This window comes from Coptis chinensis, chromosome 2, assembly GCF_015680905.1.
Source record: "Coptis chinensis isolate HL-2020 chromosome 2, ASM1568090v1, whole genome shotgun sequence".
Classification (NCBI taxonomy): domain Eukaryota; kingdom Viridiplantae; phylum Streptophyta; class Magnoliopsida; order Ranunculales; family Ranunculaceae; genus Coptis; species Coptis chinensis.
The window spans coordinates 19,163,997-19,191,638 of NC_141457.1; the positions used below are offsets into that span (position 1 = coordinate 19,163,997).

The following is a 27,642-nucleotide window of genomic DNA, read 5'->3' on the forward strand; positions in this document are numbered from 1 at the left end:
CCCATAGTTCTTTCATCTAGAGGTTTACCCCCCAAGACCACAACACATCCAAGTCAACTGAGTTTGACCGTGATGTTTTTGGTCAAGACAAATGAAAAGACTCTAATGCCCTTTTTTAGGTATAATTACATAAATATCCTGTGACTTTGACAAATACAAAATTGGAATTCAAATCATCTATGATACATGTCATGATCTTGTGAATTCTATCCGACGGCCATACACTATCACTACCATCACTATAACATTATCTTATCAAAGTCATACACCACTACCACATAAAAAGACTTCATTGCCTTTTCACGGTTGGTTTTCTCCTAGCATACATGTAGCTTTTTAACAACTGTGAGGTTAATTATGTAATTTCATAATGTTAAGGGAGGGGGGTGGATGCGCTAAAGACGCGCGTATCTGTGCTATACGGTGGTGGATGTGCGTCGGGGGCACCAAAGGTGTGCGTATCTGTGTGGTACCGGGGGCGCTGAAAACACGCGTATTTGTGTACTACTGCACGAGCAAATACTAGTATATCACCTTACGTCTGAAGAGTTACAATCCGATATCAATATTGGCATGGGATTGGTTGTTAAAACTAACACAAAATCGACACAGAAATTGGAGCACACCTACAAATAGTTGTCAAATATGACAATTAACTTAACCATTGGGGATGCTGTTAAGTGTGCACGGATGTCACTAACTTTATAATAAATAGAGAATGTTGGTTACAACTTGAGGTACAATTAAAGGGAGTGACTCAAAAACTAATACAACGAACTAATTTAAAGATCTATTTATCGTTTACACCAACCTAAAAAAAGAAGCAGCGAAAATGACAGCAGCATTAAACCACAATCATTGAGGAACCTCGGTACGTATATATATATATATATATAATAATTCAAGCAGTGACTCACCACAGTTTGAGTATTTGAGTGGGGCCGTTACGACAGTCTACCAACAAAAACAGACGTGAACGCAAACTCCTCGATACCTCCTCCTCTCCCTTATAAACCAAAAACCCACGTCATTTCTCTCTTTCTCTCTTTCTCTCTTGTCTAACAAAAAATGGAAAAGATAATTTCATTTGTTGAAAAAACAAGAAACTCAACAAACTCATATCTATCACAATACGAACCAATTCTTCTTATTCTCACTCCTTTATTTACTATTTTCATCACTTCTTTTCTTCAATCTTTTTTCCACTATGTTCAAGATAAAGGTCTTAAAACTACTCTTATATCCTTCTTCATGTCTTCCATCAAGTAAGTTTTTTTTTTTTTTTTAAACTTTTTACTATTACTTCATCTGTTTAATTAAATTATTTTAATGTTTTTTTTTGAAGGTTGATACCTGGTGTGAATGCTCGTATTGAAGCTGAGAAACAAAAGGTGAGAGAGAGAGGTTACGGAAAACATTGAATTTGTTGTTGGTGTGGGACCGGTGATATTAATTGTATTTGGTTTTTATGAGTAATATGAGTTACGATTACTAATATCATATTTTAATTAGTAGATTTTTCTAGCCAGTAAGTAAATGCTGTTGATGAATCTATTTGTTCAGGTTGTAGAGAAGTTGCAATCCGGCAGTAAATCTAAAAAGGCTGGCTGGTTGACAGAACTGCCGAGAACTGGACTTGGGGGAGGAGTGATAGAGAAGTTGAGAGATTGGAAAGGAAATGACGTGGCTTGGCAAGGAAAATGCTCTGGTACAGTGTATGTCTGTTATTTTATATTTACTTTCAGTTGCTCTCTATTTTGTTGCAGCACCCTCTTTCACTAACTAATTGTCATGGTTCTAATGCAGATATATTGGTGGAAGTGAATCAGAGGGGCATTTTTCTTTGATCAACGAGGCATATGCAATGTTAGTAAACATCATGGAGCATGGATCAATTGTACATTTGTTTTTGTTGATATGAACTATTGATGTTTAAAACTAGAACTGAAAAGAATCTGACTTGCTATTTCTTAATGAATATGTGTTGATCCCTGCTCTCTCTATCTTCATTCACCACTGGTGCAAACGGTACCACCAGATGTAGTGAAAAAGAATTATTATACTAATGTCATTTTGTGTTCAAGCTCGTTGAATGCTGATAAAATTTTATATCACTATGCTTTGGTCCTTAAAAGGATATAAAAATGATAGGTATTCTAGATCATCGCACCACTTAAGATGGAAAGAAACAGCTGATAAGGTCTTGTAAAAGCAGTTACTCCTTGACCCATGTGACATCCCACATAGCAATTTTGTTTTCATCAGAAATGTAATATTACACAACTTTTAATTTTACCTAGATGTTTAACGTGTATTATGATCTTGATTATGTTCTGGATGATTATGAGCTTATGGACTATCATCTGTAATTGAAAGAAAGAGATGTAGAAATTTCCAGAGTACCTATAAATCTCAGCCCGTGAATTTCTCTCGTCACAACTCAGAAAATTTCTGAACCAAAATGCAGTTTTACTGCTGAGGCTAACTTTGATGAAGTTATAATTTGATGTTTATTTTATTTTATTTTTTTACTTTTCCTTACTCTAGTGTTAAAAGAGGAAATATAACAAAGAGTTTAGTGTAAATTCATATCCATGCTAAGCATAGTAAAGAATGAAAAATGTTTATTTTATAGTCTTTGGTGTTAGAGAAATTTGTTTGCCTACTTTGTGGAGTTACACAATGGATGAGTATCTTACTGGCCAATATAACTTTTTTACTCTATCTATTTGGTTTTAATTACTGTTACTCTCTTTCTGTTCGTTTTCAGATATCAGTTTCATAATGTACAGCTCTGCAACCTTAACTTTAAATTTAGTGTATACATTTTGTTTGGTACCCGTAATCAGGAAGTTGTCTATTTTTCAGGTTTTCACATACCAATCCCTTGCATCTCGATGTATTTCAAAGTGTAGTAAGATGTGAATCTGAGGTTGTTGCAATGACAGCTGCACTGCTTGGCAGTAAAGAAAAGGCCTCCGGAGGAGAAATTTGTGGCAACATGACATCAGGCGGAACTGAGAGTATATTATTAGCCGTTAAGTCGTCCCGAGATTATATGAAAACAAAGAAGGGGATCACGAAACCTGAAATGTTCGTTGGGTTTTTATTTCGTAACGATCTTGTAAATATTCTTGTAATGGTTACAACTTACAACATTGAAATTTGATTCTCAAAACAGGATAATACCAGAATCAGCACACTCAGCATATGACAAGGCTGCACAGTATTTTAACATCAAGTTGTGGCGGGTACCTGTTAACAAAGAATTTCAAGCAGATGTGAGAGCAATCAGACCCTTTATTAACAAGAACACTGTACTTGTAAGTATGCAATATAATCATTTTGTGCCCTTGAACATCTTCCACTGTATTTCTGACATTCCGATTAAATGTATTATTGGATTAAGAAATTGAGCATAGTAGCTCTCTAATCTCTATGGTATATATTCTAAATGCGTCGTGCTATTGTTAGATAGGGGCATCTTTTCACTCATATGTGAACTCTGCGTTTAAAATCTTTCAATGCATTCTCAGATTGTTGGATCTGCACCGGGTTTTCCCCATGGAATCATTGATCCTATTGAAGTATGCTTCATTATCTTTAAAATCTTTTAATTTTATTTCGTTGACATAGTTCTTCTTTGGAGTTGGTTGTTCATTTTTTGTACTCCATTATTTATGCAGGAGCTTGGTGAATTAGCATTGAGATTTGGAGTATGCTTGCATGTAGACCTTTGTCTTGGTGGCTTTGTGTTGCCTTTTGCTCGTAAGCTTGGGTATGTTTGCCACGATTGTTCATGTTCAAATTTGTTTTTGTTTCATTTTTTATAATTGTTATTGTAACAATACGTAGAACTTCTTACTATTGCTCAGCACAAAAACTAGTGCAGTGGACATCCTAGCCACTTAATACTATTGTCCCACGCTTCTACGCGATGCAGTTCTCAGCATCTCGTTCAAGTCTATTTAGCTTTAAGGCATAAGATACGCTATTAAAGTTTTTCATACTACATCAATGATATTCAGTTCTTATATCACCTGAAGGCATCCTGGAACAAACCGTCCTTCACTAGTGCTCATTGATATTTCTTTTCCATGTTGAAAACACTTCAGAATTTTCTTTATTTTGTTTCCTACTAGGCTACTAGCGGTATCTATTGGTCAGAGTAAATACACTACTTTTGCTTATAATGGAATCAAACTCTAGGAGTATTCTTAATGGTGTACTTGATTATTGGGACAAGGCATTGGCTCATGATGATGCATTACTAAGTGAACATGAGAAAAGTTCATACCAATAATCTCATCCTGTTAAATTAAATTGTGTCCGTTATCTAATTCCCTCTCAGATTAAAACATTTATGCGTTTCTCTTTAGGATATACTGTTTGAAGTATTACGTATTTGGGGAGCAGTACATTTCGGCCTTTTTATGTGTAACAGATAAACAACAATTGTAGACAAGTTTTGCCCTCTTTCTGTTGGCCCGTAAAATGTTAATCGGCATCTTTATTTGGATTTGGTATATACGTACCTATGTAAATCAGTAAAATAAATTAAATTAAATCAGTACAATTCTAGCTTTCTTTTTGTTTGGATTTGTTTTAAATGTATTTTTTTTTTGGGTATTCTTATGGTTTTCATTTAATTTCTTTTTCAGGTATCCAATTCCACCCTTTGACTTTTCTGTTGAAGGGGTAACATCAATATCAGCTGATGTGCACAAATATGGATTGGCTCCCAAAGGGACAAGCATAGTTTTATACAGGAATCATACCATTAGAAAGGTATTAATTTTTCATTGATGTGTTTTCTTTTAATTAAAAATAAAGCTTCATGGACATGATTTTCTCAAGTTAAAAGAAAGCTTCATTTATTTGTTTATTCAGTAGTAGAACACTCCAGATCATAGTTGTCAATATCGTACGATACACGATACGTATCGTACGATATGTATCATATTGAAAGTGAAATGATAAATGATACGTATCACACTATTGTATCGATAATGTTCAGTATCGCACGATACGATACTCTATACAGATACATCCTGTATCGGGCGATACACTTTAACACGTGAAATTATGAAAAATTTTATCCAAAAATGAGTTTATAAGAGTCATTTAGGTTTTATTCTTCCGTTCTAAGCTTTGGAAAGCCATCTAAAGTTTGAGTTTTTATGAACTACAAGCCTAATGCAAAGCGTCTTTACTTACTCAAGTAAGAGCTTGCTTAGTCCTTCATGTATGATAATAATTTGCACCCATTTATTCAAAATGATGACATTTTTTTACCATACATTAATCATGTTGTACGTGATAAACCGTATATATGTATCTGAAACTTACATACACATGCACAAAGACATATAAAACTATAAAAGTTTATTTCAAGCGTATCATACGATACACGATACGACTCGATACGCTAAAAATGAAAACCGATATATGATACGATATGCGATTTGATAACTATGCTCCAGATAATATAATCGAAGAGGGGTAGTTGTTTAATTTATGTGTCTGGATAATCAGTGCCCTTTTCTTGGACACCTTGCGGTTCTTAGCGTAGCTTCTCATTGTCCATGGGTGTGGGTTTTTTCCAAAAGGCCTTGATGTATGTGTTTGTGACTGATTACACCCTTATACCCAGGTTCTAAGACTAATTCCTAATTCGTGAGACTAAAATTTGGTGCTACCTTGATACTACTGTCATTCTTCCAATTTACCCTTCGGTATATACCTGTGGGATTTAGCTGCACGATTCCTCAACTAAACCAAAGATATACTATGAAGTCATTACAAATATCAAACCATGATGTTAAAATGTGGCGGTAGCAAAACTTTTTGGAGTTCTAAGGGTCCTTTCCCGAGGTCTAGGATGTTTTGATTATGCAAGCCTTACTATATTCTTTATATATGGATGTGTGATAGAAGGCCAAATCCTATTAAGGCCGTATAGTCTTTTCGATTTTCTTGTCCAAATTGTCTTCTTCTCTTATTTCAATAGCTAGAATTGTAATTTTACTATATTCACTAGTAATCTCTAACCAGAAATTTGTAAGAGGAAACTGTTTATTATTTATTAGAGAACATAAATATTTGTGATGGCTAAAAAGAAAGTATGTGAAACCATCTGGAATTAAGCCAAATCCATTTACATAGACAAACAGAGTTCCAAAGTTTACAGAGGAGTATCATATCCAAACCAAAATCATATACATCTTCTTCATCCTAGGAATTGATGTAATCCCAATGTTGTGTCGAACTAACGGGAAAAAAAGGAGCAAAATATTGACTACCTACTTTGTCCGATCCAGAGATGTGCCCACAAATACCGAAGCCAATAGCTCATGAGAGATGATTCACACTTATTATTCTTATTTTTCTATATTTATCTTGGATAAGGGTGCTTGAGAATGGTTTAAAATATTAGGCGATAGGAAAGTATATTAGAATTGGTTTCGCTAAATCTACATGAAAACCGAACAAGCCCGTGTAAAAACAGGTTTCGACCTCTTAACATTAAACCGAACTTAAAATGGTTTCAAGTTCGTGTTGAGTAATTCTGCAGCACGTAGCAGAGAGTAGAAACTGTGGAACTTTTTCTTTTAAGTTTTACTAGTTGACCAACGAGTTAATGCTTCTTGATAGTGTCCCTTGTTATGTACATTCCCATTGCACATACACTTCTGAGATTCTTTTTATATTATTTATTTATTTTATTTTTTTGATGCATAATCTGAATATCTTTTTTTACAAAATGCTAATTCTTTTTTGGACTTTTATGTCAACTGATCAACTGTTGCTTCCTTCATCAACAGCACCAATTTGTTGCTGGTAAGTTTTATTCTCTTTTGCAATCATCTCTGTATCGTACTGTTAAAATATGCACCGAGTATTTCTATTTTGTGCTCATTAGTATTGTAAATTTAATCTTTTTAGGCTTAAAAATCAAACAGTTTTCTCAACCCAATTGGGACCCATTTTACATTGAAGCAGATGCGTTTGACATGCTTGGAAAATTGAAAATACTTTTTATGTTCATTTATTAGTTGCAAAATGTAAGATAGTAAGCTTTTGTGTTGAAATGTGACCCGAGCAATGGTACATAAATGTACAATAAGTATTTGTTCATACTCCTGCTGGATCTTGATTGAAAATTTGAATAGCATGTACATACTAAGGAGAAAAACAAGAACTAGTGCTGAAGTAGGGAGATAAAATAGGTTACATGTGACAGGTTTTCTTTAATTTCACTTGAATTTGTTTCTGCTATACATCATCCAGAACTTCTTACTACAGTTCTTTGCATCTGTACATATCCCTAAATTGTTAGCCTTTGAATGGACATATTACTATTTCTCTATGCTGCAGTTACGGAATGGTCAGGTGGTCTTTACGTTTCTCCAACCATTGCTGGCAGCAGGCCTGGTGGATTGATTGCTGGGGCTTGGGCAGCTATGTTGGCCTTAGGGCAAGAAGGTGATAAAAATTCAACTTGTTTATCTTTTGATAGTAAATGCTTGCATATTTTCCAGTGCGACTTTTATGATAATTTTTTAATTATGTGATTGGAACTTAAAATGCTCGTAGGTTACTTGGATAACACTAGAAAGATCATGGAGGTATCAAAGAGTTTACAGAGAGGGTCAGTTAAATCTACTGCTTGAAACTTCAATTGTGCTTAGTTTATACTCTTGCTTATGATGGCTATTTTACAGGATAAAGGATATACCTGAGCTATTTATTATTGGAAGGCCAGATATGACAATAGTTGCTTTTGGATCTAATGACATAGATATTTTTGAAGTCAATGATCAAATGTCATCTAGAGGGTGGCATTTGAATGCTTTGCAGAGGCCGAACAGGTTTGTTGTTTACTACCTCTAGTTTTGATTAAAATAAAGAAAAAGGAAAGTAACATCTGATGCAGTTACTGGATTTATCTCCTAATAATACTGTATCATGGTAAGATTTTGTTTCACAATTTGCATATAGAAGGATCTTCGAAGAATAGAGGTGGGATTAGCTGGTCTTGGGTTCATATAAATCTTATAATGTTTTCTTTCTTTACATCAAGCCAGTCGACATGTGGTCAAAGTGGTCCTCTCTTTAAAGGATAAAAGCAACAAAAATTGGTAAGCAAAAGCAGGACCGTATAAAATCTGATCAACACCAGCTGATCCCATCTCTTGAGGATATAATCCAAAGAATGATATTATATGATGGGTGCGATAGGCGATTGCCTCATATTTGAGGAATCATTCCCAAACAGAGTCCTTTCAGTTGGATGAATCCTTATTTACGTTAAATGTAAATTAAATTTACTATGGACATCTGATGCATGGGCATGGAATTAATAGTATTTAGTTTAGTTAGTTATTATTTTTATTTGTTATGTAAGTAGTAGTTTCCTATTAGGACTCTAAATAGAATTAGGAACAAGGTTTATTATATAAAGGCATCTAGGCCTTCATTGTTGGGTTGGTTGTTTTTGGATTGTTTAATCAAGAGATTGAATTAAGGAAATTCATTTTTCCTTTGAAACCCTAGTTTTTGGTTGTTTATCAATTTTATTCATTGGTATTATTGATTCGAAGTTGCTTCCGCCTTCGTATACATCAAATTGGTATCAGATTTTTAGGTTTTTTCTTGGTTTGCTCGTCATGGACACTCAACAAAGAGGATGCGGACGACCACCGGCAGTAAATACACGACTAAACAGTGTAGAAGAAGAACTACAAGGAAGCAAGATGAAATTGCGAGAGATTAAGGAGATGTTGTCGAAACTCGTACCTAATTATCGACGTACCGCAACTGTTGTAGAGCAACTCGTGCCAAGGGATGAAGACGATGCCCCTAGTGATCACAGTTTGCATAGTTCCAGTTCCGATGTCGATGTATGCGATCTTCCAGCACCTCGCCAACGTAGTCACGCACCTTCTAGACCACATTCACCCACAGTTTCTAGCGATACGGAACATCGTATTGCTCAATGGGTGGCTGCTGCAGAGCCCCACAATCACAGCATATCAAACCCACCATCTCCAATTCGTGGAATTCAAACTCTCTACCACACCCATGGAGTTAGAGAGAGAAATCATAGCACTTACAGCAACAAAAATCTTGATTTTGAAGGAGAAGATCTACGAACTCGCCTCCTCCAAGTTCCGAATTTGGTTCCTCCAAATCAAGTTGGCAACCACCACTATCAGCGCAATCAAGGAGGTCGCCAAGAAAATCAGCAAGCTTACCTCACAGATCAAGCGTTGCTCCCCTGGCAGATCGTCTTCCACAGCCAGTTCATTGGGGAAGAAGACCTATTCCTTTTATGTATGTTTGTTCGTGAGATTGAAACCCCAAATTGGGCTTCTACTGATTATGCTACTAGCACTGGACCAGGTTCTAATTTTGCACCTAATTTCCAACTGTGGGCTTATCCAGACCAGGCCCAAGGCCGAGCACAACATGCTTTCAGGCCCAATCCTAATGGTCATGCCCACCATAATTTTAGATGCCACCAGGGTGCTACCATAGCCCGTGGTCGACGAGCTTCACCACCAAGTTCTCCACGACGAAATCGACGATAGCCCCATCGCATTGCTCCTGATTTTGATCCACCTGATCCTTCAGACTTCTCATCTAGTCCATCACCACCTCGTCACAATGGGAGAAATCGGAGAAATCCAAGGCATCGAAATTTTCAGCACCCCCCAGGTAATTTTGATATTAATCGTTTATTGTGTATTTTAGAGAAGAATCAGATGGGTGATATTAAATTGGATGTGCCTGAATTTGATGGAAAATTACAGCCTTATGCTTTTGTTGACTGGTTAAATAAGATTGAAAAGGTTTTTTATTATAAAAATTTGGAGGATCCTAAGTGTGTTAAATTAGTTGCGACTAAATTAACGGGCTATGCACTTGTTTGGTGGGATGAACTTCAATTGACTCGTGCTAAATTGGGTTACAATAAAATTACCACGTGGGATAAGATGCGCCGAGAGCTGAAAAGAGAATTTATTCCTCGTGATTATGAGAGGGATTTATTTATGCGCCTCCAAAATTTAAAACAAAAGCTTACGAGTGTGACTGAGTATACCGAGGTGTTTCTTTTATTGGCCACCAGGGCTGATTTATCCGAGACTATGGCACAGAAGGTAGGAAGATATTTGAGTGGTTTGAACCAATCAATACAGAAAGATTTGGCATTTAAAGATATTTTTGATATGTCTAACGCTATCAAATATGCTCTTAAAGCTGAAGAATTGCATAAATCTTCTGTTTCTATTGCTACACCACATCCAGTTTCTGTTCCTAGAAGCACTTTTTAGGCTACATGTTTTGAGTTCGACAAAGTTGGACATAAGAAAAGTGATTGTCCATAGTTAAAGAGAGTGGCGTTAGTCCATAATGATCATAGTGAGATGGGTGCTACACAATTGCCACATAGTATGACTCAGTCTGTGGTTGTTACACCTCTTGATTCTGGTGTTCCTGCTTTGATGATCCGTCGATCCTTGGTTATATCTTCTACTGATAAACCTTCATAGCATCGTTTTGCCATTTTTGAAACTCGTTGTATTGTTGGAGGCAAACTTTGCAATGTAATTATTGATAATGGTTCTAGTGATAATCTTGTCTCACAAGAAATGGTTGATAATCTCCAATTGAAGACTGGACCGCTTCCAGAACCATACAAAATACAAGGTTTGAGCAAGGGTAGTGCAATTGAGGTTACTCGTCGTTGCTTGGTTCCTTTCTCCATTGGCTCCCTTTACAAAGATGAAGTTTGGTGCACTGTGATTTCTATGACTACTGTTTGCCATCTATTATTGGGGCGACCATGGCAATATGATAGAGATACAACTTATGATGATATTTGCCAAAGACCTATTCTTTTCATTTTTCGGGGCCAACGGGTTGTATTGTCTCCAATTCCTCCTACATCTACTGTTCAAAGTCTGCCACAACGTTCTCTCTTTTCTTCTTCTTAAACTCGAGGACGAGTTTGCTTTTAAGCCGGGGAGTCTGATGCATGGGCATGGAATTAATAGTAGTTAGTTTAGTTAGTTATTATTTTTATTTGTTATGTAAGTAGCAGTTTCCTATTAGGACTCTAAATAGAATTAGGAACAAGGTTTATTATATAAAGACATCTAGGCCTTCATTGTTAGGTTGGTTGTTTTTGGATTGTTTAATCAAGAGATTGAATTAAGGAAATTCGTTTTCCCTTTGAAACCTAAGTTTTTGGGTGTTTATCAATTTTATTCATTGGTGTTATTGATTCGAAGTTGCTTCCGCCTTCGGATACATCAACATCTGTCATGTAACACAATTACATACAGTTTTAAACTCATCTTTTTGTTTTTCCATGTGGATCAGCATTCATATCTGTTTGACCCTTCAGCATGTTCCGATTGTAGAAGACTTCCTGAGAGACTTGAAGGAATCTGTTCAAACTGTAAGTCTCTACGCTATTTGGCAATTTTTAAAGAAAAGAAATAAGCAGAAAAAAGAAATAAAAGAAGTGAAATCCTAGGTGCCACTTATCTTGATAGAAAATACTGCAGAACTAGTAAGCATGTGATATGTCAGGTATGTGTTACGATTCAATTTTGTTCTTTACTAGTGCCTCACCATGAGATCATGGAATTGATCAGGTGGATTGACTGAATTCTATTGACTCACCGGCTAGCAAAAAAGTACTTTTGAAATTTCAACATGATCTTGTTTAGCATATAAAACAATTAGAAATTCCTAAAAACACATTTGCAGTGCTATCCAGCAAAATTAACAAATTTAAACTTGAGTGCCATTGTTATGGTGGTTTTCTCGTTCATTTTAGTTCACTGCAATACCCTGTATAATTGGATAGGATGAGTTTTCTAGCTTTGTGTACATTTTGCTGAAGATGGGTTAGGTGGCAGTTCCACTGCTTATGCTAAAAATACACCTTTTAAAAAAGAAAATGAAAAAGGAAAAAATAATGCTGAAAGACTGATCTTGTTTTCTGTGGATAATTTATTCAGGTAAAAAAACATCCAGGTCCTGTTAGTGGAGGACTTGCTCCAATTTATGGTGCTGCTGGGAGAATGCCTGATAGAGGAATGGTTCAGGATTTACTGGTGGATTTTATGGATGGTTCTTGCTAGGTGAATCCCTCTATACTGCAAATGGTTTTCATTTATTTGGGTTTTGATTGTTCTGCATATTCCTTTCAAATTTGAAAATGACAAGCGACCTTCACCTTGATTCGTTGATGTTTCATTGCTTGGAAAACCCTCTTACACGAGGAAACATTGATTCAGGATTCTTTCTGATATCTTGTACATATAAAAGCCATATTTTACACACCCATTATTGATTTCTCAAAATGCTTATATTCATTCAGCTAATAGGAAACCCAGTTACAGTAATCCATTCCTGTTGAATTTAATACATTTGTTATCACCGCAACATATTAGACCTTGGTATTGCTGGAAAAAAATAAACAAACCCATGTAAGACCATAATGAAACGTTTAATTTGGCATGATTTACACTCTTAAACTCTTACCAAATATTTGATGTTTATGATTAACTAGACAACCCAATTCAACTGAATTCAGAGGGGTCGTGAACAGCACTGAAAAGATGGTCGTCATTCTTCAACGTGAAATATGGTCTTCCTTAGAAAAGAAAACTAGTCCTTGAGGCCTATGATCCGGAAAGGCACCATAGTGTGAGTCTTGTTTTGGCAAGTACTCTCAATTCCCCTAAATTGGTAAGGAACTTAACGGCATTGCAGAGTTGTGAAAATCCCATATTATGCTCTCAACACTCGTACAAGTTTCCCATTTTTGTATATTGGAGCTATGAATATCGTATTACCAACAATCAATGGTCCGTTGAAAACATGACAAAACTTTGTTTTAGAAAGTTTTCCACGTGTTTCCATAATTCCGGAAATATTTCTAAAACCATGAAAATGTAAAGATATTTTTGCAACTTGAACTGGCAACAAAGTTTTCTAAAACGCTTGTCGCTTTTTTTTCTGTCTTCTTCCTCACTTGATTTCAATATCGTTGAAATTGAAATTTCATCTCGTGAAATTGGAGCTTCCTTCCCCACTCCTCTAGTTTTCACTATTAGGGTTCTAAACCCAAATTTATAAAGAATCCTAAAACCTCCAAAAACCAAAAAAAATTCAACCAAAGCATGAAGAAATCTGAAAAAAAAAAAAAAAAAAAAAAAAAAAATCTCTTGTACAAGTTTCCAAAACAAAACTTTCTAAAATAATAATTTTCAGATTTGCCAACTTTTACATCCAACCAAACAGACCCAATAACTCTTGATTAGGGCAGGGATCGGGTCGGGTTCGGGTCGGATATGGCTATATCCGAATCCGAATCCGAATAGTTTTATAATATCCGAAACCGAATCCGAACCCGATTATATTCGAAATTTAATATCCGAACCCGACCCGAACCCGATTATATCCGACTAACCCGATCGGATAACACTAAAAATTCAAAAAAAGCCCAAAAAATATATCCGAATCCGAATTCGAATCCGACAGACCCGAACCCGAACCCGAACCGAATAAATAAACGGATACAAAAATCAACCCGAACCCGAGCTATTCGGATTCGGGTCGGGTCGGGTTCGGGTCAAACCCGACCCGATTCCCTGCCCTACTCTTGATACAGTGTTTGAAGGCAGTAGTTAGAAGTCTTTATAAAAATAGGTTGAAACTACTTCTTTCTAAGAGCATTCCCAATGCAAGTGAAAATAATCTCCCCCTTATCACCGCCACCTCAGCAGTTTTGGTAAAAAACAAGGTGAAACTGTGCAATGCAAAGATGAATAAAATATCTTGGACGGGATGTTAGATTCCGTCTGGAGGCTTTTTGATCCAAACGGAATGTAACATCCTGTCCGGTATTTTGTCTGAAGTTAAAAAAAACCGAAAAAACACGCGAGACAGAATAAAGCATTCTGTCCGAAAAAAAAAAATCGAAAAAAACACACGAGACGGAATCTAATATCCCGTCCGAAGTTAACAAGTCAGCCACTATTTCGGTGAAATGTTTCACCTTGAAATCAACTGGGGACTAAAGTCACCAGTTTTTCACCTCTGCATTGCACAACCATTTTTTAACAAAACTGGTGACTATAGTCATAAACCCCCTTTATTCACCTGCACTGCAAATGCTCTAATGGAAAAAGATCTCGAGTCCCCATACTAAAAGATAGATTTATTAGCGTTAAATTGCATAGTGATGTTGAACAATCACATGCTTTTTCCGTGGCTTACTTTTTTTTTCCTAATTAAAAAAAAAAAAAACAAGAAAAATAATGCGTGGAAGACGAAAGTCTCTCATGTGAGTGTAAGAAAGACAAACCTTACTTTCTCTCTCCTTCGAAGTCAATTCCGTATGAACTTTCATCTCAAATTCAATTTCTGCATTGGAATTTAATTCCCTTGATTGTTGTTGCTACCGCTTAAGAATTTCCTTTTGGTTGAATTTGCTGTCTGCCGTTTCTAGACCGACCCACTTATTTGACCTATTATTTGGACATATTGATGTGTCAAAAGTCATAATCATTGATTTACATAGAAATACGTATCAGTGTGTATTGCAATGTAAACCAACGTTATCCAAATAGTAAGTCGCAATAGTAGGTCCATGTAGCACTACTTAGACGAGTCTGTCAACCCCGTGTTGCACGGACTACGGTTGAGAGAAGTACATTCACAAATATATTTCTTAAACTTCCATTGAAAAAAGAAGAAAATAAAAAGAAATTCATTTAGGTATAAGTTAGAAAGACACAGTTCATAAAAAGATTGGATGAAATGATCTATAACGTCATGGCTTATCAGCGTATTCCTGATGAGTGTATTCACATGAAGATTGCAAATGGGCGATGTCAGTCACGAAAATAATTGGATAAGTAAACTCATCTTTTACTAGAATTAATCAATTTTTCCATGGGAAAATAGTTTAACCAATATACCATATAATCTCTTAGGGTGTGTTTGTTTAGTGGCAAACTTATAGTGGGAAAATATTTGATTTGCCAGTATTTTCCCACTAGAGTTTTGCCAGGCTAATTTGTAGTGGGAAAATATCAGTTTGCCAGTGTTTGTTTGTAAAAATTTATAGTGGGAAAATATGAGATTTGCCAGGTTTGTCAGTGTTTGTTTGCATGATTTTTTCCAGTGGCAAATAATATTTCAACTTTTTGAAAATATATATTTTTGGTTTTCAAACTCAATGAAGTATATAGGTTGTGTGTGTATTGTCTTTACTTTTATTTATTTTGTATATATATATATATATATATATACAAAATAAATAAAAGTAAAGACAATACACACATATATATATATACAAAATAAATAAAAGTAAAGACAATACACATACAACCAAAGACTTCAAATTATCTAAAAGAAAATGAAAAAAGAAGTGCATAATAATGAAGTTCTTAGACAGTGTTTATATACCAAAAAAGAGCACCAACAAAACTAGAAGAAAATCTAAAATACCCCAGACAATCTAATATCCGCCTTTAAGATCAAGAATAACGTCAGACGGGATATGTGTGTGACCCGCCTCAAGAGAAGCACCCTCCACCATAAAACCGGGCTTAGGACCCTCGGTTTGCCTCTTTGTGCTAATCTTCTCACTACAAGCTTTTGCCTCGGCCTCTACTAAACATAACCACATGCCAACAAGAAGCACCCGGAAGCAAAGAACACCTAGAACCCGATGGCAAAGACGTGGACCAAAGAAGAAAGAACAACAACAACTAGAACCGGAAGAACAACAACAACTAGAACCAAGAAGACGACCAACACCAGTCCACACTACCACACCACACCACCAAGAAAGAAGCAAAGAAGACCACCACCGCCACACACACTTACCACACTACCACCACCCGACAAAGACACACTCACACACATACACACACACACACACACTACCACCAAAACACACACCACACATCCACCACCTTCCAAAGACACAAAGACACACCTACCACCACCAACACACACCACACCACACCACACACACACACACACACACACCCCATATCATCATTCACAGAGTCCACAGGCAACTTGTACCCCTTTTTCTAAAACACATCGACAAATAGTTAAATATCTCAAAGGATAAGTATAATTAAGGATCTTGGTGGGTTTGAACCACCATCACCTTGAGATACATGAAGATACACTCCAACTCCCAAGTGCTCTACCATTTGAGCTAAAGATCCACTACGTGTTTATTAAAACAACTTAACAAGCAACATTCTAATTATAGAATGAACTTCCGTCTCCCATTGTCCACAATCTTCTCAAGTAACTCGACAGCTACGACTAGTTTGCCCTGCAAAGAGAGTCCCTTAAGAAGAGTGGTGAAAGTAACAACATCGGCTCCAATCCAAGTTTTAACCCCCAAGATAATATCCCCACCGAAAAGCCTAAAAGGATCACATCTATGCTTATGGATAACCTTACTAATGAAGAATAAGTGGTATTTATTTGGTGCCTTACTTTATTTGTTCCAATCTTAGAGAACCTTCATCCTCCATTCTTATGCCTTCATAACTTTAGTTTTAAGACTATCTAGTCTAGTTGAACAAATACCAAATTATCTCCAACTAACTACGAGAAAAATTACACCTCCATGGCTCCATACAAACAGAAAACAAAAAACCCTTGTTTTCAATCATTACCACAGTAGCACTAATGATACTATGAGCTCCCTTTTTATAAGAGGTAAACATTTTGTGTCAGTACTACATTGTGCGATCATTCACTTTCGATATCCATAGAAAGAAACATAACATGTTTCCGAGATCATATAAGAGATGTTGGAGTTTTATCATTGATACAGAAAGAAACTTCTACTTTAATTGTTGAAGATTTGAAGGTGTACGTACTTATTTTGAGCATACGTTCATCCCATTCTTAGGTATCGATATCGGTTTTCTTCTATAAGTAATGACTAGTTTGTTTCTAAAGCTTGAGTTCTCTGCAATGCACCAATAAAAAAATCATAAAACACAACAATGCAACATCAAAGGAAACTAATTTTTGAATAAAAAGTTGAAAGAGCAATTTCCCCAAGCTCAAAATACGAAATTTCAAACAAACAATCAAGTTTCCACTACAATGTATTGGTAAGTGAGAGTAAAAAGTGTAAATTTTTAATACAAAAAGCAGAAAACTTACCAGAAGAAGACAATGAATTATCCTGCGGAATTAAGAGTGGGGCATTGGTGCCAAAGAGAGTTCCAGTGTAAAAATAAGCAATCATGAGAAGAAGAGCTACTATCACACTATGGCAGTAATTAACAACACATTCAAATTCCCTAATCTTCTACTAGGGACGCTAAATTTTAACCCCAAAGATAACAACATTGGTTCAAAAATGAGAACAGGAAGTGTGACCATGGAGGTGATATCTGCGCCAACATAGTTTTGCATCATCCTCCAATAACTATCACGATCCTGGAAAAATAAATTTTGGGTGAAACATACTTCATAATACTCTAATTATTTCATGTTTTCTTGAAAGATTCTTAACAATACCCTAAGCAATAATAACTTTTTGATGGGAAAAAAACAAAAAAAAAACCTCTTGCTTCTATCTTCCTTTATGAGCTTCTTCTTCTGCATCTTCTGTTCCTCCGTCGGGGTTTATAACATCTAGGCCTTCATAACCAATCAATCTGGAAGGAACAAAGTTGATTTTTTTTTACTTTTAAACTATAGATGTACAATTGACTTGAATTTTCTGAATCATACGATTGAATAGACCCAATGCCTCGTCATAGCCTAGGTCACCATTTTAAAACCTGTTTAAATCAGGCGAGAGAGAAAAAAAAAACATGAAATTGATTCATGGAATCAATTGACACAGAGAGAGGGGGGTACCTGGTGAGCTCGAGGGAGTGCGGAGAGAGAGGTGTCTTCTGAAATGAGAGAGACAAGAGAAGAACTCGAGAGATAGATCGGTGGCAAATTTCCGCTGGCAAAAGAGTTTAGAGTGGGAGGTGGATTGTATTTTCCCACTTCTAGTGGGAAAATTTCATTTGCCGGCAAAATGTAAATAGTGTTTGCCATTGTCCTTAAATGCAGTCAAACACTGTCAAATGGTGCATCTAGTGGGAAAATATGGTTTGCCACCCCCATTTGCCAGTAAACAAACACAGCCTTAATGAATACCCAATGCGAAGAAGATGGGATTTGAGAAGATAAAGTAGGAAGTAATAATATTCTTCATTGAATCTTTGGTAGCCTTCAGTTGAGGACCACCAATATCTGTAGTCCTTGAACAGAACATGACTGTAAAGTTTTTTGACCTTCTCTATGCATACTGAATGGCCATCTACAATAATAAGGTGTAAAGAGTTGGTAAAACATCGAGATTACAATAACTTGTCTACTTGCATACCCATTAAAAGCCTAAAAACATTTTCTCTTTGGAGTACAAAATCTTGATTTTTGAAAGGAAACATAAAAGAGATTAAATTAAACCCTAAATAAGGGTTAGTTAAACTTACTCCTTACTAGTTGCAATTAGTGTTACTACCATTTTCAAAAATATTAGTGTTATCTCCCATTTGTAAGATCCAAAAATATTAGCAGTTGGATCTTGTAATTGGGGTATCACTAATATTTTTGAAAATGAAAGGGATAGAGTGGAATAACACTAATTGGAATTATTAATGGGTAACTAATCCAAAAAAACAATAATCGATTTGTGAGTACCTGATATAAACAACCCAAAAAAACAATAATCGATTTGTGAGTACCTGATATAAACAAATTTTGCATTGGGATATAGTGTTATCCCTATGTCCATGTTCTATAATCCATGGAACATTTCTGACCAACATCCAGTCGCCAAAATATCTTCACGTGTAGGTGCATGTTCTAAAACGTTATAGTCGCCAATTTATCTTCCTATATAGGCGTGTGTTCTGAACCATTGTAGCTTCCCCGGTCTGCGTATTTATCCACCTCAAAGCATAATAACAAATGCATTTCCAATCTAAAGTAATTACCAATGACAAAAAAAATAGTTCCCTAATAATTCAGAAAGAGAAATATATGCAATTAAGAATTGAGAGTATACAGTGCGATCGGCGAACAATCGGTTGAGTTAGATCAGCACCTTATTGAGAAGTGAATGAATTCATTGCAACATTGAAAAAACTCGAAATCAAAGTGGTTCTTTTACACCTTCATCTATTTCCTGAATAACACCATCTTTACCATCCACTTCTTGAACCTTAGCTTGTTCCGCTGGCTTGAACCACAACTGTTGCGCTGCTCTATCACTGCCTTTGTTTATGCACTTGAATAAATACTTTACAGATCTCCCCCGGTTGCAGATTTCTACATTGATATGAGCATCAAACTTCATGACTAAGTCTCTATTATAGGGCACGACAAAACTGTTGTTCAACTCACTCTTCGTAGCTGTTCTCAAATCGTTTCTAAATCGTTTCTTCTTTTATGAACAGCAAACCCGGCATCATCAAAAGAAGTTCCATTGCAAAATTTCTTTGGAAGATGCTTAGTACATTTTCCTTTTACTGTGCAAGGTGCATCACTCTTCAATAATCCACATGGCTCACGCATCATGAACTGCACAACATGTTCATATATCCTACTGGATCAGTTGTCTTATCAGGTAGTTATGCTGCAATTATGTTATCAATATCCGCAATGGTAGTTGGCTTATCATCACGATGAAGAAACATTAGGATGTGTGCATGCGGGCAGCACCCTCTTCTAAAATTCTACTGTGTATACCGCTGCGTGACAATAAATTTTACTACAGTCTGCTATCTTAAGAAGGGCGAGTGTCGGTAGTATATATATAAGAGATATCAAGTAATACCTGCCATAACCTGACCAAAGCGCCGTCCCTGCTTTAAGTCTTTCATAAGTGCATCCAGTTTTATCTTGAAAACATGTACAACCACATTTGGCATATCTTCTGCCTTTTGTCTATACGTTTCCAAGCCCTCTCTTATTTCACGCCAATTTGGATTGCAAGTAAATGTAATAAAATGATATGGTGTGCCCACCCACCTACAAATGGCAATGGCATCCGGATATTTTTGTATCTTAGACCGTGGCCACCTGTAAATGTTGAAGACAAGACGACTCTCACTACAACATAAATGACATTTCCCATCACTTAAAAAGTGATGTCAAAAGTATAAGATATCACTTTCGAGAGTGTTGTGAATGGTGGCGACGTGAAAAGTCAGGGTTTTCCACATCACTTTTTAAATGATGTTCACAAGTGATGTTACTTCACATCACTTTTTAAATGATGTCCACAAGTGATATTATAATTTTGCATCACTTTTTAATCGATGTCCACAAGTGATGTTAAACATTATAACATCACTTGTGGACATCAATTAAAAAGTGATGTGGAAAATCCTGACTTTTCACGTTGCCACCATTCACAACACTCTCAAAAGTAATGTCTTGTAACGTTTAACATCACTTTTCATTCATATTTCAAATTACATGTAAAGTGATGTGAAATAACTCTATAAATCACTTTAAAAGTGATGTCCCATTTATCAAAATAATAAAAAAAAAATAAAAACAAAAACAAAAACAAAATTGCCAATATCATCCCAATATAATATCATTTTCCTGGTCATTTATCATCAAATAAAAATGAAATGTATCTTTAAATCACATTTAAACAGTTATGAGGTAAACCTTAAAATAACTGAATCCAAATAACCACAAGTAAACCTTAAAACATGAAAGTCGGAAACATAAGTGTGTAAAGCAGTCAACAGAGTGTCAAAATCATAATAAAAACATATCACATGACAGCCAAAAGTATAATGGGAAAACCCCCAACTTGATAATTAACACCTTATAACTTGTCCTCAAATTCGGAGGAGGTGTCATTTGCTCCATCAAGCCCTTCCTCCTACAAATCTCAGACACAAGGGTGCTTGCGACCCAGGCTCCAAAGGATCTGAGGACATCATGTCTCAGTGATCAAACAAACACTGTGGGAAGGCCTGTCCGGATGTTGCAGCTCTGAGTTGACTGGAGAACCCAAATGACTACTAGCAAATACGCTTTGATGTTATATAATGGAGTAATACGGCCTCTGATCTCCTCAAAGACATGCCCACGATTCTCGATTCAAAACACCATAAATGCCACCATGTGCCTCGCCTGGGGCCCGGATCTCGACCATGTAAACAAGCTCCAAATGACCTTGGCTTGGCAAGAATCGTGAAGCATAGATGACTCTCCTTGCGGTTGGAATGACCGACCACCACCTCGGATGGATGGCATCAGAATTGCTCGGAATGACATCGCGTACTCTGGAAACCTGTTGCCGTAAATAGTAAGGCCATCATGACTTAAGTACCAAAGGCTTTTGATACTTAGCCCTTCACGTAAGAACTAAACACCAAAGGCACCAAAGAAATGACACCACCAAAGAAGCACCAAAGAAGTCCAAGGCAAAGAAGAAATAGGCACGGGGCAAAGCAAAGAACACCCACCAAGAGGTCCATGGCAAAGAAGCAGGCACCAGGCCGGGTAACAAGAACACCCCGCGGCAGCAAGCACCAAGGTGGGGTCCATGGCAAAGAAAGGGCAATGGGGAATAAATACCGGCGGTACCCGGTAAGCAAAGACACACAACACCACACTCACACACTAACCAAATTTCCGCGAGTCATAACTTTCCTTTCCTTCATTCTGTATTAATTGGCCCAACCCTTCAAAACCAGTAAAAAAAACATATACTTAAAAACCAGAAAATGAAAATGCTGCTTAAATTCAAAGAAGAAGATGTCATTGTTATTTACATGCATGGTGCAGAATCCCAATGTCTTATTGAGAACTTTAAGCGCAAAACTCTACCTTAAACTAATAAATAGCATTTCTAATTTCCATTTTCATCACCGATCTGTTGACATGTCAAACACATGCGCACGTATTGGGAAACTCATTTATTTCTTTTCTTTTCTATTTGTGAACTCCATTAAGAGAGAGATACTAATGAATAATTCACAAACTATACTCTTGAGCCATTGGCTCAACTGTTGGGTTTGAATTTCCCCAGAATCTCCTGGAATCATGTTATAATTCAAATCCTACGGGACTTGATGATACAAAATATAATCTCATTTCTTTTCTATTTGTGAACTCCATTAAGAAAGAGATACTAATGAATAATTCACAAACTATACTCATGAGCCATTGGCTCAACTGTTGGGTTTGAATTTCCCCAGAATCTCCTAGAATCATGTTATAATTCAAATCCTACGGGACTTGATGATAGACATTGTGCTTGGTTTCTCTGGAGCTGGTTATGTCTCCACGTTGATTACCTTCCGGGGTTGGTAAGCTTCGGGCCAGGCATACAGTAAAGTGGGTGCTTAGGTTTCTCTTGTGCGATGTGGAGGCAACGGGACTACGTAGGTGATGACGATGATATGTCATGTTGCATTGTTTAACAAACATTTGCTCGGGTTTTTAGCATCATGCTGACTATACAAAGAGTGTAATTTTTTTGTACGTCTTTTAATCTGCAAATCAAAGAAGTTACGACCTAAATGCAAGATTGATATAGACCAATCATGTATATTAGTGACATCATAAATAAAATCCCTACCATAATAAGACTGGACTTTGTGATTCATTCTGAAACTTCAGTTCCCACTGTCCATGACTACTACCATTAGTGGCTCATCTCCATAGCTGAAAGAGGCCGATAGCCTCTACGACTTTTTAGACAACGTATACTTAGGCTCAACCTTGGACTACCCCTCCTAGTTAAACCAAGATTTCCTACTCACCCCTCCCGGAATGTGAGTATCCATAGGGTTCCAAACCCTCTAACACTAAACAGATATCATTTAAGCAAGAGCCTCGGTCTCTCTACTAGCAAATGACAGACCACTACAGAAACTAAATCCTTCATATGCTTCACTGCCATTTGACAGTTAACTCAAACCTCATCACTTCCAATGGGGTATCCAACGTTCTACTAAGATGGGGCTTTAATGCTCTATGCAGATCTATCACTACAACACTGTTTAACCTCAGTTACTCAGTACCTGTAAAATCAGTTGCATTGTTACCAAATTTGATCCTAATTAAGGAACCGTTTGGCACCTCTTGGTGACGACTAGGGACTTGAGTCACTATCGGCAACAAAGCGTTATAATGTGCACAATTTACTAAATTCTTTTATCGATCATTTTCGAAGGAAAACAAGCGGTTTGACCGTTGGACGGAACAACAATGTATAACCAATCGTTGCAAAAGAGTATCTTCACCAATGTGTAGTTCACTTTCAATTAGCCAAAGTTTCCAAACAATTCCATAAAATCATTGACTCAAGTAGAAACAATCGAAATAAATAAGAAATTTGAAAGGGTCAATCAGAAAGAGCAAAACAAAAAAATGTTACGAAGAAAGAGAGGTATTATATACCGTGGAGAAGGAGGAGGAAAATGGATGAGAAGAAAAAGGAAGACACTGGATTTATAATGCCAAGAGGAGCAGCATCACACCACGCCATTTTCATTCTCATCTCATTTGTTGAGACAAGAAAAATATTTGTTCAATAATGCCTCTCAATGCAAGTCTCAAGTCACTACTAAATTCCGTTCTTGTTAATATTGTTGTACTTGTATTTTTAGTTTGCTTTGTTGTTGTGTCATTGTACTAATGGTCTAACTGAAGATAACTGAAATACCCTTGTTAATACCCTTGTCGGCAAATAACTGAAGATAGATGGCATTCTGGAATGCTTTGTATTTAAAGTAGCCCCATCTCCAACAGCCCCAAATTCAGTTATAGAAGATGGTAAATGCTTTTTTCTCTTCTTTTTTGGATCACTATGACTCAGTCACTACCTTGATATTCTTGAATCCATAAATACTATATATTTCTTATATATCCATGTGAACTACTGATCTGGAACAAGATTTTACAAAAAACAAACTACTCATATATCAGACGGTAAAAATAACCAAGAGTAGTTTTGCTAGTCTTACCAGAAAACTTGGCAAAGGCATAGAGAGTCATCTACAAATAAGTGATCCACAACTGTGTCAATCAATCCTGGGAGAGAAACTATACTGTTTCTTAGGACATCATGGCAGGCGATGATTGCCAGAATTCCCAGGCCAATCTCCTGTGAGTAGAATCAAATACTGATTATAAAAACTATTATAACTAGCTCAAAGTATTAGGGCAACAATGTAGTAAATAATTCACTGCAACGCAATGCACTGTTATCCGCGAAGACTTGGAAACCGTAAGACTCCATAATAAGACGCCAAAACAAACTCAATAAACCTTTAAGCCCTAACAGTATAAAAGCATTTAATGATCTTTAAAACAACAAGTTAGAAATCATTAGCAACTGTTTTGGTGTCAACTACTGTGAAAGATTATTTGAAGCGTTAGTGTAAAAGAAACAATCTTTGATTAAAAAAAAACAAACCTCTGATATTTTCACATCGGTTATTCAAATGAGCCCAAAATGTTTTCAGAAGTTGGAGGCTGGATTGAAATAGAAGACAGATGAAGAGGATAACCAGTTTTCTTGGTTTGTATTTGGTTGGGCTATTTTTGGTGCAAGAAAAGAAAAGAGTCAAGAAAATAGTAGAGGTTTTTTATTTTCTATTTTTTGTTTAAGGGTGGCTAGTCTAGCAAACCTAGCAAACCATGCGGGGCCCTTTTTTCATTTCTATTTAACATTTTAACGTTAACCTAATTTTTTCTACGGTTTTTTTTTTTCTAACTAATTAACTTAATTAAAAGGAGCTATATTAATAATAACACTTATGGGAGTCATATTATAAGTGATTTTGAAAACTTGGCAAATTCACTTTTAAAGTGATGTTGAATACATAGATATTACATCACTTTATAAGTGACATGGTGAGTGACAACACATTTAAAGTGATGTTGAATATATGGATATTACATCACTTTATAAGTGACATAGTGAGTGACATAAAAAAGTGTTACTACATCACTATCACGACATCACTTATTAAAATGTTGTTGTACAACTCTACTATATCAGCTTTTGAAATAAGTGATGTTAAAAAAACATTGTGATAATTATTACATCACATGCTGAGAAAAGTGATGTCATAGCTTTCATATGACATCACTTCACTGAAAGTGATGTAAAATTAGTGATGTCATATGTCATATTTGTTGTAGTGTCTCTTCCCAACAGAAACAGCGGGCGGGGGGGGGGTTCGTTAAGAAAGTTAGGTGGGGCTACAACCCCTGTTAGCCCTGTTGTAGGTCCACCCCTGCTTGCAACAACTGCATCCATCAGTCCACTGTATAGCTTTGCTCTTACTTTGGGTTGATTAAATAAGCAATTTTCTTCAAGAGTTAGTTAGGGTTACCCCCATTATTAGTTACAATTAGTATTAACCCCTCCCCCTTCCAATTTGTAAGATCCAACCGTCATGTTTCCTTATGGGAAAAAAAAACTTCATCTCGTAGCTATTGGATTTTGCAATTTTAAAATGGGGGTAACACTAATTGCAACTAATAATGAGGGGTAACTAATAAGTACCCAAAACTGTGTTTTAAACTCCATAGAGACATTACATTTGGGTCAATTATGTGTTTAATAAATTTAGATTAATTGTATTTTTATGTTTTCACAGGTTTCAACATATAACGATAAAATACACATAGAACCTGCATTTTAGCATGAAATACAGCCGAATAAAGCTTGGACTTGAAATCTTCAATATCAACTCATTTAAAACTCCAAACTACCAGCAAAGCTCATGGACTCAGAGAACCATGAAACAAGTTGAAGAATCCAAACTTGAGTCCCTAAGCCAGCTAAAGAAGAGATTTTAGTCAAACTGACCTAAATCAGCCCGAAAGTCAGGAGAAAACTTCAAAATGGCGATATCTTCCGTCTCCTAACTCTAATTCATGCATTCGACTAGCTAAAATGATCAGTGCAGAAAACTCTACGCAATGGTATCTAGCTTCCAAAAAATGGTCGTACGGTTTGGAATATGAAGATAAAGCCAAAGCCTATTACTATTTAGTCCAAGCCCATTACTATTCTAAATAATATTTCTAGAATATTCCCTAGAATATTCTTAAAATATTCCCTGAGATATTATATTTTATTTGTAACCGTTAGATTTAGATTAGATAGATTGAATCTAGACCGTCTAAAAAACTATAAATAGAAGGGTCTAGTTTCAGTTTTTCAGATGGAATGGTTAGCATTCAATCAGTAGGAGTAGAGTAGTTTACTGCTTTCCTAGTGTAATGAAGAATTTAATTTCCAGTTTTTAATTAAAATATTTTTAATTCAATTTTATTTTCTGTTAATTAAAATAATAATTTAGTTTCTGTGATCTCGGAGTAAAAACTCTGCCCGAGTGAAGATTATCTCTATTAGGGAGGGTGTTTCGATAATTATAACGATTAGGAACCGAGTAAGTTCACTCAGAGATGGGGTTCTGAATCGATTCCACGCGCTAATAACGCTCGTTCAGAGATGAAGAGTCGTTATTAAGGATCAAAAATCGAAACTAACTCTTTTATTGGAGAGGGTGTTTCGATAATTATAACGATTAGGAACCGAGTAAGTTCACCCAGAGATGGGGTTCTGAATCGATTCCACGCGCTAATAACGCTCGTTCAAAGATGAAGAGTTGTTATTAGGGATCAAAAATCGAGACTAACTCTTTTATTAGAGAGGGTGTTTCGATAATTATAACGATTAGGAACCGAGTAAGTTCACCCAGAGATGGGGTTCTGAATCGATTCTACGCTCTAATAACGCTCGTTCAGAGATGAAGAGTCATTATTAGGGATCAAAAATCGAGACTAACTCTTTTATTGGAGATATGATTCGTTCAAATGGATTTTCTATCTCCGAAATCAAAGTCTATTTTCTTTTATTTTCATCATTTTCTCACCTAAATCCATTTTCACAAATATCACGTGGTCAAATTAGTTTTTGTTTATAAATAAACATTTGCAATTTTATTGAAATGGCAACCCGCACCCCCCCCCCCCCACCCTTTTTATTTTTTATTTTTATCATGGTTCAGAATGATGATAAGGATGGTGATAGGAATGCAAATTGTGGATAACACTGTTCAGTTCATCAATTTGTTGGCTAAGCTGGATTTGAAGGGTCCCCTAGTTGCCAGAGATCGTAGTTTGATTCTCTATTAGAAGAGTGTGATTTTCTAATGACTGAGAGTGAGTTTCCAATATTGCCTCTTGATCAACATCATGCATCGCTTGACGTTCTTGGAAATCCATAAGACTTTTGATGTTGATTTTCTGACGTGCGTGTAGTTCCCTCATTCCTTGATGAAGAAATTGAATACCTTCCATGGGATTAAAAATGTTCTGCATGACATTTTCATCAAAGAAATGTGCAGAGTTTGAGTTTTGGTCGTCCATTTCATCTGGCAGAGTATCTGGCATCCAAGAAACACCGGCACAGTCTTTGTGAAGTATAGTAACAAATGCTCTTTGAAGAGGTATTTCTGGAGAAACTGCTGGATAACCCTAACACATCATAATTTTCGTGACTAAAGTAGGCAG

The 27,642-nt window shown here is 36.2% G+C and overlaps 1 protein-coding gene across 3 annotated transcripts; it reads left to right on the top strand.

Annotated features, from left to right (window-relative positions):
• The first annotated feature begins 942 nt into the window (after positions 1 to 942).
• On the top strand, positions 943 to 19,955 carry DPL1 (dihydrosphingosine phosphate lyase). 3 transcript variants are annotated; one of them, XM_086586369.1, is made up of 16 exons: positions 943 to 1,265; positions 1,346 to 1,391; positions 1,564 to 1,715; positions 1,807 to 1,866; positions 2,869 to 3,093; positions 3,182 to 3,323; positions 3,537 to 3,587; positions 3,687 to 3,778; positions 4,662 to 4,788; positions 6,825 to 6,840; positions 7,378 to 7,485; positions 7,597 to 7,651; positions 7,725 to 7,871; positions 11,389 to 11,467; positions 12,036 to 12,158; positions 19,533 to 19,955. In XM_086586369.1, exons 1-15 carry the CDS (start codon positions 1,069 to 1,071, stop codon positions 12,156 to 12,158), a joined length of 1,620 nt encoding a protein of 539 aa, XP_086442495.1. In that variant the 5' UTR covers positions 943 to 1,068; the 3' UTR covers positions 19,533 to 19,955. The 3 variants fall into 3 exon arrangements, with proteins under 3 accessions (XP_086442495.1, XP_086442493.1, XP_086442494.1); XM_086586367.1 differs by lacking the exon at positions 19,533 to 19,955 and adding an exon at positions 12,590 to 12,909; XM_086586368.1 differs by lacking the exon at positions 19,533 to 19,955 and adding an exon at positions 12,614 to 12,909.
• Positions 19,956 to 27,642: the final 7,687 nt, after the last annotated feature.

Coding starts and splice junctions, on each gene's coding strand:
- DPL1 (XM_086586369.1), top strand. CDS start 1,069: ATGGAAAAGATAATTTCATTTGTTGAAAAAACAAGAAACTCAACAAAC. Junction 3,324..3,536: donor TTAACAAGAACACTGTACTT/GTAAGTATGCAA, acceptor ATGCATTCTCAG/ATTGTTGGATCTGCACCGGG. Junction 11,468..12,035: donor TGAAGGAATCTGTTCAAACT/GTAAGTCTCTAC, acceptor TAATTTATTCAG/GTAAAAAAACATCCAGGTCC.